Below are 14,953 nucleotides of genomic sequence, written 5' to 3'. Positions count from 1 at the left end.
GTTTGGTGGAGATATATTGTTTCAGTTTTTCTTTGCTATGGAAGGTTTTTATTTGACCTTCAGTTATGAAGGAGAGTTTAGCTGGGTACAGTATTCTTGGTTGATAGTTGTTTGTCTTTAGGGCATGACATACATCATTCCAGGCTCTTCTTGCTTTAATTGTCTCTGCTGAGAAATCGGAGGTGATTCTAATTGGTTTCCCTTTATAGGTGATTGATGTTTTCTCCTTGACAGCTTTAAGGATCTTTTCCTTGGTCTGAATTGATCCTGTGCAGATTATAATGTGATGGTGGGATGTCCTGTTCTGGTCTGGTCTATTTGGGGTTCTAAGAACTTCTTGTATCTGAATAGGCCTATCTTTTTGCATGTTTGGGAAGTTCTCTGCTAAGATCCTGTTAAACAAATTTCCTAGCCCATTAAGTTCTGTCTCTGGGTGCTCCTCTATACCCATTATCCTCAGATTAGGCCTTCTGATGGTGTCTTCCAAATGTTGAATATATCTATCATATTTCTTGGATTTGTCTTGGATAGTTGTATGTCCTTTTGTCAAATATTTCAGAAAGAGAAATACCATAAACCAGTAGATTAACAAGTGTGTGTGTGTATACATATATGCATATGTATGCATATATAAGTAATTTTAAGAGAGACATCAGACAGGAGATATTGGCAACAGAGAAAATTAAAAAAAATTAATGTTAATTATTGTAGCTAAATTAAAGTGATCCATTGAACTATTTGGAGCCTTATCTAATGATTAAATAAGAAATATGTTATTGACTATGTCCTTTTCCAGTAAAAGTTTATCTATGCATTTGAAGTGCAAAGAAATATATTTACAATTTAATTTGGACACCAGTTTCTCCAAAATTCTTCATATGCTCATCTTCATTTTGTTAATGTAAATAACTTACTAGACATGTAATATTTTATTATAGACATTAATTTCAGAGGATTACTTACAAACATATTTTCCTCCTTGTGTCTTTTTTTCCAGATATCTGTTGAGGGAAAATCTCAAGCTTTCAGTATGGAAATCCGAACTCTTTTCTATGACATTCTTTGTGCTCTTGTTAACCCAAAGCGCAAGGACACTCGGGGATTCAGCCACTTTGCTGATGTGACTGAGAGTTTTGCCTTTTCTCTGCTGACAGATGTTACCTGTGGCTCTCCTGGGGAAAAGTAAGTATCTTCTATTACATTAGCATTAGCTTCAATGCCTTACTGTGCTGTCTACAAATCCCTGTGCAGTGGACATTAACATAGAGGTGATGTAACTAAGAAGTACATGGTTGGTGCATGGTACCTGTTGTCAAATTAGGCTAACTTTTGGAAGAAAACCTAGCAGCTCCCTCAAGAGAAACCAACTCATTTTTTTGCCACCATATTTTAAAGACAAGGTCCTGATGTCTGTTTTCATTTATTGAGTGAGCAGAGGATACGTTCCCAAGGGAAGGAAGGGAGCCAGTTCCAGTGTTATAGAGAGTTTTGATGTGCTGGACTTGTGCTTTCCCCTGGAAATTATGGTTATTTCTTCTACTTGAAATCACTCTCTAGCACTGAGTTTCAGGCTATTTGTTTTATGACTGGAGTTCCTTGGCAGGAAGCTAGCCCAAGAAGAATGAAAAGTTAAATATAGATTATATTTATTAGTAACCATGGAATTAATCATATAGTTTTATATTCATATTGTTCAGTAGAATGATGTATTAGTTGTATTTATAATATTTGTAGTCCAAAGACTTGAAAATATTTTACTCCTATTCAACAACACAAAAATGACTCATAAATAGTTCAGAGTTAGTCAATCCAGAAGCAAAAACATTGCCAGAGGAAATGAAAGATAAAAGAATAATAATATAAATGGTATTAACTTTACTTCTGATACAGTCCTGACATTGTATTAAATTGAGTAATATGAATTGATGTTTTGTAGATAAAACATTACAATGTTAAAATTTTTATAAGGATTAACTTAATCCTTGATAAAAGTTGTCCATATATTATTTTTGTGAGAGATCATTTTAAGTAGTTATTCAAAGTTACCATTAGTTATTACTTCTATTTACAGTATTGAAGCTGAGCTAGAGACATGACCCAGAACTTGATTAGTTTACACTGAATGTGGCTGATTCTCAGGCCTACTTTACCTCATAGCCCTTGCTAGCTCCCATGCCCAGTTTGGTAAGAAGATTCTGTAGCTTTAGCTTGATAACAAGGCCTTATCTACTTCCCCAGTGGTCCACAATGCCTAGACTTTCATCCCAGATCAATGCTAGGGTGTGACAAGGTGGACATACAGAAACAACATCCCCCTACACTGTACCATTTTTCTTTTATCCTTACCCTGTGAGTCCTAAAGATTGAGAGGGCCTTCCTTCCTTCCTTCCTTCCTTCCTTCCTTCCTTCCTTCCTTCCTTTCTCCCTCTCTCCCTCTCCCCTCCCTCTCACCTCCCTCCTCCCTCCCTCCTTCTTCTTCCTAGTACTAGAGCTTGGACTCAGGGCCTCACACTTAGTAGCCAACTTCTCTAGCTCTCAGATCATACTTTTAGCCCTCATATTTTCTTCATGGGGGAAGGAATATCAAAATCCTACAAGAGTATTTCTTCCTGCAGGAGGCTCTTTACCAGTTCTCATCACTCTTCCTAAGTCTCCCATCAGAAACCAGATTAGCAGTTCCACGCTGGTAACTTCTGTAACTGTTTCTAACACTGTCTCCCAATACCTCTGACATGGATCCTTTGTTTACTACAAGGAAGTTTGCACTAATATCACAGATAGTGCTTGTGTGAGGAAAAGTCTACCATCATTTTCCCTTGAACTATGCCTGACTATGTTGTTCAGTTAAATTACACAATCAACAGTATTTCAGTTCCCCTAATCTTTTTATTTTTCCCCAATTTTGGCAACATCATCAGGATATCAAAGTTTTCTTTCTTTTTAAAAAAATAATTTTTTTATTGTGAAAATACTGTACAGAGGGGTTACAGTTACATGAGCAAGGTAATGACTACGTTTCTTACCCAGCATTGTTGCCTCCTCCTTTGTTTCCCCTTCCCATCTCATCCCTTCCACCTCCTCAACTACACCCCTATCCCCTACCCCTGCCTAAATTGTAAGGTTCATTTTTTTTGATATAGCGTCTTATACATCTCATTGTTGCAATGGGTCCACCTGTATTCCTATTTAAACATTTTGTTTTTTCCCTTCCCCACCCCAAATTATACTAACATCAAATACAGTGAAAACAGGGGTTATGCCATGGGGGAGGGACATACAAAGCAACAAAAAAAAATCATGTGGTACCTTATAAATACATCAGAAACAATAGCAAGGAAGAAAAAACCACTTGTGTCCCTATCTTGGGGTTCATTTCGCTTCACATCATCTTTTCTGACCTTTTCTGCGTGTCCCAGATATATACTAGTTATTGCAAATTGGCTGTGAATGCTGAAGATCATATAGTGCCTTTAAAGGTTTATGAAAGCTTAAATGGGTTTCTGATGCACACCAAGAGTAGTCTTTTCTGTCTTAATGTTTAATGTATTCTCAGAGCCTGGAATACTGTGGCAGAATCTCATTGGTCATAGTATAATGTGTGAATAGAATGACTATAAGTATCCTTTCTGCTCTGTGCAGATATACAGGAAAGAAAACCTCATATCCAATGACAAATTAGTGAATTCAGTTTTCTTAAGAGAATATCAACACAGAATAAGCTAAGAATGTGTGTGTGTGTGCATGTGTGTGTGCATGTGTGTGTGTGTGTGTGTGTGTGTGTGAGAGAGAGAGAGAGAGAGAGATTTCAGGAACATGCTTAAAATAATGTTAAATTTGAAGAATAGATGAAAGCAAGAATAGGATAGGGTTATTACATACAGTGTAATTGTTCTAGTAAGAGAAGATGAAGGCTGAAATTAAACCAGAAACATGGAAAGTGTTACCTTGAAGGCAATTATGTGATAAAAATAAAATGCAGCCCATGTAATTGTAACCCCTCTGTACAGTATTTTCACAATAAAAATAAAATAAAATAAAATCATGAAAAAAATAACATGATCATGACCAATTGAACACAAAGAATAAAATAGCAGTCACAATGGGTTTCTTTTAATCAGGAATCCCTAACGATATTGAGTGCTGTGATATGTATTTATCTATTGTCTTAAGCAATCTCAAGGGCATTTGTTGAAAGTAAAGGGACTTAGAAATGTAAATAGTGATACTGTGGAGGAGAATGGAATGCAGGGCAGTAACTTAGAAGCCAAGTGGTCCCAAGGTTCCAACTGAGGTTGTCCACTGCAGATTTGTAGTGATGCCAATTATTCCATTCACTTGGTCCTCCTTATGTCAGTCTCAGTCTGAAGCAGATTGTGGGGTTGAAGGTGAATATATTTGAAGGCATAGACACAGAAGGTTAAGGTGTCCGGGAGAATCTGGTTATGAGCGAGTGAATTGGCCCACTTGTATAAAGGTTTGTGGAGTCATTGTGCAATGTAGTGTTGGCTTGCCAACTCAGCAGAATACATGGCTGTTTTGACTAGGCGAGTCTCAGTAGCCTGAAGGCAGCAGAACTAAAGGGCTGTGCAGCTAGAGGTTCAATGTCTCAGACGCTTCGTGCAGATTCAGTGGTCTCAGGGCTTCTACACTGACATTCTTAGGCTGAAAATCACCAGTGACAGTATGGAAGGCTAGGTGGAGAGATTATAAATTGAGTTCTTGACAAACTGTTGGGAAGATGTATGCAACAAAACAAATAGAATTACTTTCATAGGAGATTTGATGTTGTTATATTCAATTCTTGAATGAATAGGCAGCTTGATGTAAGTTATTTGATGGGACTGATTAAATTATGATTATTAAAGCTTTGATTATTTATTTTTCAGAGAAGTTACATACCTCAAGTAAAAACCCTTTACTCTTTTCTTTCTTAATTGAGTCTTTCATTTAAAATTCTCTCTTCTGGTTGAGTATGGTGGGATATCCTATAATCCTAGCTATGCAAAGGCTGAGGGAGGAGGACTGTGGTCCAAGGCTGAACTCAGGTATAAACATGAGACTCCCCCCCCCCCATCTGAGGAATAAAGTAAAAGCAAAAGGTGCTGGAGTCTTGGCTCAAGTGGTAGAGTGCTTACCCAGCTGAACAAGGCCCAGATTAAAATTTCAGTACCACAAAATATAAAGCAAACAAAACTCTTCTGCTCGATTTCATACTTTGTATTTCACACTTTCATGCTTTCATACTCTGTATTTGTTTTGATCTATATAATTGTTAACATTGGGTCCATCAATGCCATACAAATATCCTAATATTTTAAGGCACAGGTTTAATTTATTTTTGTATCTTATTGTTTTCAAAGATGTTGACTCTATGAACAGGTTGCAGATTCTCTGGGGAACTGGTTACAAATGTAAATTCCAGAAACTAGCAGCCTCCCCACACTCTATCTTGGATAAAGATTCTGAGTTTATAATTCTGGAGTGTAAACTAGAAATCTATTTTAAACCGAGTCCACATGATTTGAACACACATTGAGGTTTTAAAGCGATTTCACGGAGCACAGTGTCTTATTTTTCCCTAGGAGATTGAAAACAGAATTTCTAAATGAATAAAAACCATAGGTTTTTCTTACCAGTCAAATAATTACATTTTCCGTGCTCACGTGAGTTAAACATGAGATGCCTGTAGATGAAAATATGGTGCCAAATCTATAAGGTTTGTGAAGTTCTTAAGTAAAACAGAGGGCTTCTGTTTAATGGGCCATGCTTTCCTTTGCCTGTTTCCCCAATGCTGATGTGACTAACACAGAAAAGTCCATTTTACTGACACAAATTGTGTCTTGATATCCGTGAAACAGCTTCTAAAAACTCATGTTTTAGGTTACAAGGCAGATCAAACAAAATGTTATACTAGTTACTTTAGCAAGAGCTGAGAGCTGATTGCTTCCAGTGGTTCTGGATTATTAGTGTCCTTTTTATACAGGAAGAAGAGTGTCCCAGTGTAAAGATATGAAAATATGAAAATGTGTAAATGCACCTCACTTGAGCAGACTTCATCTCTCTTTTATAGAAGCAAAACCATCCTTAACAGTTGTCCCTATTTGTCAATACTGGCGCTTCACTGGTATCCTCAGCAAATTAATGGGCACAAGTTTGAAGGAAAGGAAGGTGATTACATTCGGCTTCCAGAAAGGTTATTGGATGTGGCAGATACAGATATAATGGCCGGGAAAAGTACATGTAAATTCATCCAGTTTATGGAATACAGCAGCCAGCAGTGGTTTGTAACTGAAAACAACCTTCCTGCTCTGAAAAATAAGGTATTCTCTCATTTAAAAGCTTGTGTGATTGTAATTGTGTGATTGTAATTTTCCTTTCTTAGCTGATACACGCAGGATGCATTTATTCAATCAGATTTTTGCTGCACAGAGAGAAATAACATGAAAAATGGTGAAAGATCGTGAACCATGTTCCAAAGTTATAAGCCATTCATAGAATGCTTGGTTTCAAAAATAGTTGGGAATGTTTCCTTCACCTTTGATTGAATAAAATATCTATATGGATGAAGTGAAAAGTAGAACTTCCCTAATACAATGTCTTCTCATGTGCTTTGCTGTTGATGTAGTCAGCCAGTTAGAGTATTGCCAGCTGAAAATAAATATGAGGTGAAGGTCAAATGTGCACACTGGGAAACCAAACAGAAGACCTGGACTCATAACTGAACTAGTTATCAACACTGGAAAGGAACAAGTGACTTCAGTTATTAGAAAAATGAAGTCCAGTTCAGAGTGGGAAGTACTCAGTCAGAATACTGATGGGAAAATGTCATTAATGTTTTTGTTCCTTTTGGCATTGTAGGTGCTCTCTGTGAATGTGAAAGGTCAGAGTTCACCACTCCTGTCTAACAACAATGAGGTTCGGTATAGGATTTATGCTGCTGAGCAGAGGCTTATTCCTGAGACGGCTCTCTGCCTCCTTTGGAATAGGGCTGCTGCAAGGTATTTACTGAAAATTTTTTTATACACTTTTTATTGTAAAAATACTGTACAGAGGAGCTACAATTACATGAGTAAGGTAATGAGTACATTTCCTATTGAGCGTTATTACCTCCTCCTTTGTTTTTCCCCTACCATCCCTTCTCTTCTCATGAACCTAATTTTGTTTTTTGTTTTTTGGGTCCGGTCGTGGGATCTGAACTCTGGGCCTGGGCGCTGTCCCTCAGCTCTTTCAGCTCGAGGCTAGCGCTCTACCACTTGAGCCACAACACCACTTCAGGCTCTTTTCTTTTTGCTTATGTGGTGCTGAGGAATCGAACCCAAGGCCTCAGGCATGCAAGGCAAGCGCTCTACCACTGAGCCACCTTCCCAGCCCCCTAGTTTTTTTTTATACTGAGCATCAATGGTAGTCTCAGATGCTGCTTCAAACTGATGCATAATCCCTACCATAAATGAGATCAAACAGCGTAAGAAATGGTCTAGTGTTGTTCAGATGGGAAATGTAGCCTAGCGATGTAAATATGTGTGTAGCACATTACAATTCTTTTCATGGACTATAACATGAAATCAACTCGAGACAGTTAACTTTTTGATTTTTTTAGTCAATTTGTTGGACAAGAATGGAAATTCCTTTTTTTGTATTGCTGACATCTTGCTTGATGATTCAGGAGGTGGTGCTTTATGCTTAGAGGAATCAACAGGATTTAGAAATCATGTCCACAAGATCCTGGGGTACATTTGAGGGTTAAACCAAGAGATAGGCTCAGGGGGAAGAGATTACTCTTTTTTTTGAGTCTTGTTGGCCTGCAGACTCAAATCTCTGAGCCATTACTGTTGCGCAAAGCTCAGGTGATGCTGCAGGGAATGGTAGTACTGACTGAGAGGGTTGAAGACCCAGTCATTAGATTCTATTTATTACTAAGGTTAAGCTATATGAACTAAATTTAAAAAATAGATTCCTAATTAGGAAACTGTCTTCTAAAACATGAAAAGTCTGGTTAGTATCTTTCTCTGTGGAAACAACAAGAAAAAAGAACTATTTTGAAATGAAACTCCCAATATTGGCAATGGTATGATGACTGACCATTGCTGCTTGTCAGCTAAATGATTAAAAGAGTAAAGAACAGAGACTCTACCATGTATTTTGTTAATGAAGCAATACTTTTCAGGACGTAAGAGGTAGCAACTACATTTTCACCTTCTAATATTTTCAATTTCTGATGGGTTCATCAAGATCTAGCCTCATCATAAATCAAAGACCATCAACACATACAAAAATGATCTGTAATCCTCAATATATAAGTAGCAATAAAAAATTTCAAGCTTAAATCTGCAGTGTGGGTCAGGAAATTGTCCTTAGAAGAGCAATGGAATCCAGATTCACCAAAAGGGAAGAGGCTAAAGCAATAATCCCTGAGAAATACAAAGTGAGTCAGACTTCATTCAGAGAAGGAAACACCTGAGGGACCTGGGAAACCATGTGACACAAATGGTTCTAAAAGAAAAGGATGAGGAAGGAAGCAGAGGAAAGTGTAGAAGTAATTTATATGGTTGGGAATACAAAAGTGTCTATACACATGAGGAAGATGGAAATAATACATTTTGTATCTGTGTCAATCTGTTGGGGTTTGGGTGAGTTGCCTAGAGCATAGCGGGGGATAGACACAGCTATGTGGAGAGGGCTGACTTCTTTGTTACAGGGAGCGCTCTGGCTTTGGTAGGTGCGCTGGTATTTATAAGGCTTCCTAAGGTGTCTTTCTGGAATCTGTTGGGTTATATCCTGGACAAAATGTTCCCTCCAGAGTTCCTTCTTGAAAATGTGGCCTGCGTAAGTCTTGAGCAAAGAACATTTAAGTTTAGCAAGTTATTTTTTCTCTGTAGATGCAATCTCAACTTGTGAAGGATGAATGAAAGAGGAGGATGACTCTTGTGTTTTTCTCTAGCTGGTTGTCTGACAGTCAGCTTTGCAGAGTGGTGGAGGATGCTTCCGACCATGTGGAATGTGCCTGTTCTCACATGTCCCTGTATGCCGTCTACTCCCAGACTGACAACTTGTCTTCGTACAATGAAGCCTTTTTCTCCTCTGGATTTATATGCATCTCAGGTCAGTGACAGCATTTTGACTCAATAATTTTAAAATGTTTATAAGAATAAAAGTCTGTTTCTCAGAGTTATTTCCTATGTGCATGATATAATCATATCACTTTCTTGTCATCTTATCCATTAATCCATACTACAGGTACTGATGTTTAGGATACAGCAGAATGTTACTATATAGTAAGAACAAGATATAGTTTTAACTCTCTAGGAGAATACAATGAAGTGGGGAACAGAGGCCAGATAGGAAATATAGCAGTTTATGATGGTATGTTTTATTAGATTCTACAGTTTAACCATCAGGATTTTGTGAGGCAATGCACACAAATCATTGTGTATTTTCAATGAAAATAACCTGACCTATGGGTTGATTTGAATTTTACACACAAGGAGGTATAGATATGCCAACCATTATATATCAAAAAATAAATCATGTTCTTATTCCATATTTAGGCCCCATTTCTATCAGTAGAAGGAAATTTAATTATACTTATGTCTTGATAACTATTTTTACCAATAATTGTAGATGATAGCATTATTTTCACTTCCTGTATTTACACATTTGGAAGTTTAAGAAATCTTTACACTGTGTTTTTTATCTTCTCTCCTCCACCATGCCTCAATATATGTTTTATGGCTCCCTGTTTCTGTGAACAGTGTGCTCTTCACACAGAACTGGGTATATATAGGGTAATAGTTACAAACACAAATCCAGACTGCCTTGGTTCAAATATCGGTGTTGTCTTTAGCCAATTCTAGGACCTGGAATAAAGGGTTTAGCTTAGTATTTCCATACTCAATATATAACTTTACATCATATCTATACAACAATGGGTTAACTATATCAACTCACACATCTATCGTTTTCTTCTTTATGTTTTACTAGTAAATGTGATTATCATGTAATGTGTATTTTTAAATTTATTGTACAAAGAACCGCCTTAATAATATTTATCTATTAGGAAGTTGTTTGAGATAAAAATCAAATAATTATTGTTTTTTATTATGGTTATTAAAATAGTTATTAATATAGTTAACATAATTTTATAGTTATATATTTTCATTTATATCTCTTAATTCCAAATTTAACTTGGTTTCAGTGGCAAAGCCAAGAATTTCTTTTTTGGGGGGTGGGGTCCTGTCGTGGGGACTAAACTCTGGGCCTGGGCACTGTCCCTCAGCTTTTCAGCTAAAGGCGAGCACTCTACCACTTGATCCATAGCGCCACTTCCAGCTTTTTATTTCTTTTTGCTTATGTGGTGCTGGGGAATTGAACCCAGAACCTCAGGCATGCAAGGCAAGTGCTCTACCACTGAGCCACCTTCCAGGCCCCAAATAATTTCTTATTCTGAAGAGTTTCATTAAAAAGCTAATAGCTGATTTGATAATGAAATGATGATAATTTGATTTTATTTGGATTTGTCTATTCAGGAGGCAGATATAGCTATATAGAAAGATTGATTAATAGGTACCAGATTCACTATTCAGAAATATTCATAAATATTTCAAAAATTTGTGAGAAAATACACTGTCTTAATGAAGAATGTTGCTAAGAACATTAAACACAAACTATAATCTAGACTATAAAGGCTCATCTGTTCTTGGAAAAAATATTGAATATACTTAAGGTTTAAAAAATAAATACTACCATATCCGTCTCTATTAACTAACAGATAACTATGACACATTATAGTTAAATGCTAAGAAAATCTAGCACATTTTCCTGCCTCTGGTTTGAATCCTGGGCTACCACCAGGTGTCATGGTAGCATTTTTATTGAAGTTTCACGTGCTTAATTAAATATTTCCGAGCTAGTTACATTTACTTGCACTAAATTTGCATCATGCAATAGGAGTGAAATGGGGGCTGACCAAGTTAGGGGAAAAGGCTATTAATAAACGCTTATGAAATAAAAAGAATAATTACAATACTTTTGGGTCATCCTGTAACAATAAGATGTACAAGACACTATGTTGAAAGAGAACTTTACAACTTTCGGGTGGGGGGAGGGAAGAGTTAGGGAGATGGGGAGGAAAGGGATAGAATGGGAAAAACAAAGGAGGAGGTAATATATATATATATATGTATATATATATTTAAAAAAACAACAATGCTTTTTGCCCTATGCCAACACTAATGCTTTTGTTTTACACTGTTATCATCTACCATGATTGGCTTCATAATAAAACACATATTTGTGATCGTGTGATTTATGATTAAAACCTTGTACGGTACTGCTTTTAAGTCAATATCTCTCTCTTTCACACACACACACACACACACACACACACACACACACACACACACACACACACACACACACCATGAATTTTAGTGAGTTGTGACCATCCTATGGAACTGAACATGTTAGTGAGTTTTGCACAACAGCTCCAGTAGTATAGTTATTACCTAAGTAAAGTTGCAGAGCTAGGCTTCACTTACTGTCTAAAGACAAATTGTGCATCTGTGTGGGTAGGTTTTGGAAGCAACCCAAAAATCGCACAACTGTCCCAGAACACATGATGCCATTTCTGGAATAAGATAGATTGCCCCAGGTTTTTTTGAGCAAATATCCAAATTAGAGGCCTTGAAAAATGCAGAGTTTTGCTTCCTGGGGATCTTAGCCTACCTTATTAAAATACAAAAGTTGAACTGAAATATTTTTCCCCAGAGGATTTTGAGAAACATTTCTAAGCTGAAAATGAGTCATAAGACCGTATGTGGGCATTGTGCAGATGTGCATTCAATTTATGTTCATGGGTGGTATTCGCCAACAGCCTGTTTCATATTTCCTAAAGATGATAGAAGAAAACACAATGTCAAGTGAGCACAATGTTTCCTGTTTATCAAGGAATTATGGACACAACTGCATAGCGTGATGCAAAGTAGATGACAATGCGGTGTTCCTATGTCGGTTGATGAATGCCTCAGTGATTCTTGGATAAAATAATCCTATTGAAGACATGAAGGCAAAGGGGGCTATCATATGCAGCACATAATGACATAAATATTCTTAAAGTGGTCTGACTTTAAAATCTGGTATTAAAAGAAATTTATGTGATAATCCGTAAACACGAGGTTTTTGTCCATCCTCTTGAAATAGTATAAACAAGTAAATTCAAATAGATTTAAAGGTAATTACAAAAAATGAAGAAAATTACAATAATCTTCTTTATGACATATAGAAATTGAAATCTTTAAATTTATTGTTCAGGGGAAAACAAAAACATCCTCTTATTCTTTTTGTGGCTTCAGGTTGAATAAAACTTCATAATTGGAACTGTTGTAGTTATGGTGCTCTTGCTAGTAGTTTCTTTTCTAAAAAATAGGTGGGAGGCACCGCCAAATCTGAATATTGGTAGTCGCATTCATACTTTTATCCCTAGAAAAGCTTATTCCTTCCTGAGTATTTTTATGATGTCAGGCCATTGTTGGTGAAATTAGATTATAAAGGCATAGTAGATTTTTTTTCTTAAATAGAAAAATTGGATGAATATGAACTAAGAAAATCGATGATTTACCAATATTATTCATCTGCTTCTTTGGGGATTTCTTTTCAGTAAGGAAGTAAAGGTAGGTATTTGAAAAATTAAAGCTATTCTTTGGGTGTAATTGATAGGTGTGCAGATTTTATGAGTCATATGAAATAGAATGGACAGAAATGGTACAGTAATCTTTTCCAGGACTTCTGTGGTGTACGGCCTAGATGAGCCTCTGTGCTTATGTGTCCCAAAAACTCCTACTGTGCACTATTTGTCTCTATGGATTATGAAACCACACATAGACTCTTTTGTTTCTTCAGGTCTTTGCTTGGCTGTTCTTTCCCACGTCTTCTGTGCCAGGTGCTCCATGTTTGCAGCTAAGCTTCTGACTCACATGATGGCGGCCAGCTTGGGTACACAGGTAGGAGAACTTGGGAATTCCCTACTTGTCCTGAAATGTTCATGCTTCCTCTTCTATAATCCTTGAGCTCAATGTCCAGGTAAAGTGCACTTCAACTGAGTTGAAATAAGCTTGTTTAGTTTTGCAATGAAGAGGGTGAGTCTAGTAGCATAAAGGAATGTGAATATTAGATCGAAAACATATTTTGAGAACTCTTTTCTCTGGAGAAATACTTTAATGATTACTGCTTACGAGAAAATAACTTCATCCTAGTGCATTCTATTGTCATCTAACTTATGCTAATAATGTTACATGTGGTCAAATAAAATATGCTAGAATTGCTTTATAGGATGGGCATTAAGATGATGTATACCATGGCTGGGGGAAATCTCAATAATAGAGTATAAGTCGTGCTCTGGGTTTAATCTTTACATCCAGAAAAAGAAAACAAACAAAAATAGATAGGCACACTGAAACATCTGAGTACATGCATTGTTTAACATATACATTTTGGAAAGCATTCTCTTTTGGAATATTGTGCACTTGTTTAGGGCAGAAGCAATGGTATGAAAAAAATCAAATTATTCATTGGCATGCAATTTAAAGCACACAGTGAAAACTAAGGTACAGCATTCAGATCACCAAAAGAACTCATCTCTTTCCAGTGTTCACAGCCTAGTGAAGAAGTTATAAATGAAAAATCCTGTCATTCATAGGGGATCATGTACTATTTGAGAACTATCCTGAATATAGCAGATAAGAACTTGGTTCATTTTTTTTAATAAAGTTTGAGAAAGTGTCTACAGAAGAGTGGTGTGTGTGTGCTAGGACAGAACTGAGAAAACCTTCCCACCGCTCACTGAGATGGGGAAAGAAGAACACAGATATTGTATAAGAAAAGAGGAAAAAAGCATAAACATTTCCATTATAAAATTGAAATTATAGATTGCGTTATAAAATATGTTAAATCGTGTTTGCTGTGTTCTTTTTGAAAAGAATTAGCTATTATTTTTTAAAAATTGTGAATTCTCTTTTCTGGATGGGGGTCACATCTGGAGGACAGACAATGCTTTATCTCTTTATTTGGCACTGGTTACCTGTGTGTATTCACTTGGAGTAGGTGCAGTGTCTTGTGCACTTATCTGAACACACTGTCCTTTAAATGCTAACGCATATTGCATTGATCTCTCAGGAGAACTTTTAACAATGACATCAGTGGAGGGGATAAAATGGAAAATGATCCTGAACATTGGCATTTGGTTGCTTTTTTTTGTCCCAAGAATGAAAATGAACTGTAAATGTCACAAGTTTATTTTTTTCAGAGAATAATCCAGGACTAGATTCCAAGTAGAGGCTCCCAGATTGTGCTTTGAAAGGACCTAGAAACTGAACTATGGATAGTAGCAGTTGTTGCCAAAAGAGGGCTTGCACTGAATTTGAAAGGACTTTTTATGTGACTTCCATATCCTGTCTTAGCCCTCTGATCTTGCATTTGCTTCTTGTATGTGAGATCTTAAGAACCAGCCTTTCATAATTAGAGTGTATTTGACTGTATTCACCACCCATTTTGGTAATTGTTCGAGAGCACTATTTGTATATGACTTAATTACAGTACTGCAGAATTGCACACAGTTCTTTGGCATCCTAGCACACACATTTGCTAATGTCTAGGGATGTGAAAGAAATAGAATTTATAGGTCGAGTCATTCCTTTTGGTTCACATTGTATTCAACATCGATTTTGCACAAAATGATTAGTTAAATGCACCAAAAATTTCAGCATATTTTTAGAACACAAAACATTGAGACATGGAAAAGTCATATACTATATACTTTGTGATGTGAAATTAAAATATTTTTATAGCTTAGCGAAGGAAATTAGAATGTTGTTGATGGACAGTACTGTTTTTTAAAATGGTCTACCTATCTACTTGGAATTTTAAGACATCCTCTTTGTTAAAAATCTTTAGCAAAGGCTTT

The 14,953-nt window shown here is 36.5% G+C and overlaps 1 protein-coding gene across 1 annotated transcript in view; it reads left to right on the top strand.

Annotated features, from left to right (window-relative positions):
• The window catches only part of Adgrv1 (adhesion G protein-coupled receptor V1), a 479,179-nt gene that overhangs the window by 183,774 nt on the left and 280,452 nt on the right, over positions 1-14,953 (top strand). The window contains exons 78-82 of the mRNA XM_042690972.1: positions 998-1,182; positions 6,071-6,320; positions 6,859-6,998; positions 8,939-9,099; positions 12,895-12,995. Of these exons, the coding sequence (XP_042546906.1) occupies positions 998-1,182; positions 6,071-6,320; positions 6,859-6,998; positions 8,939-9,099; positions 12,895-12,995 (837 nt within the window). The remainder of the gene's footprint in view (positions 1-997; positions 1,183-6,070; positions 6,321-6,858; positions 6,999-8,938; positions 9,100-12,894; positions 12,996-14,953) is intronic.

The sequence above is a fragment of the Dipodomys spectabilis genome, unplaced genomic scaffold, assembly GCF_019054845.1.
Source record: "Dipodomys spectabilis isolate Male_0828 unplaced genomic scaffold, ASM1905484v1 ptg000140l, whole genome shotgun sequence".
Lineage (NCBI taxonomy): Eukaryota > Metazoa > Chordata > Mammalia > Rodentia > Heteromyidae > Dipodomys > Dipodomys spectabilis.
Note: the sequence above shows the minus strand (reverse complement) of the source record. Positions and strands in the feature narration are given on the sequence as shown.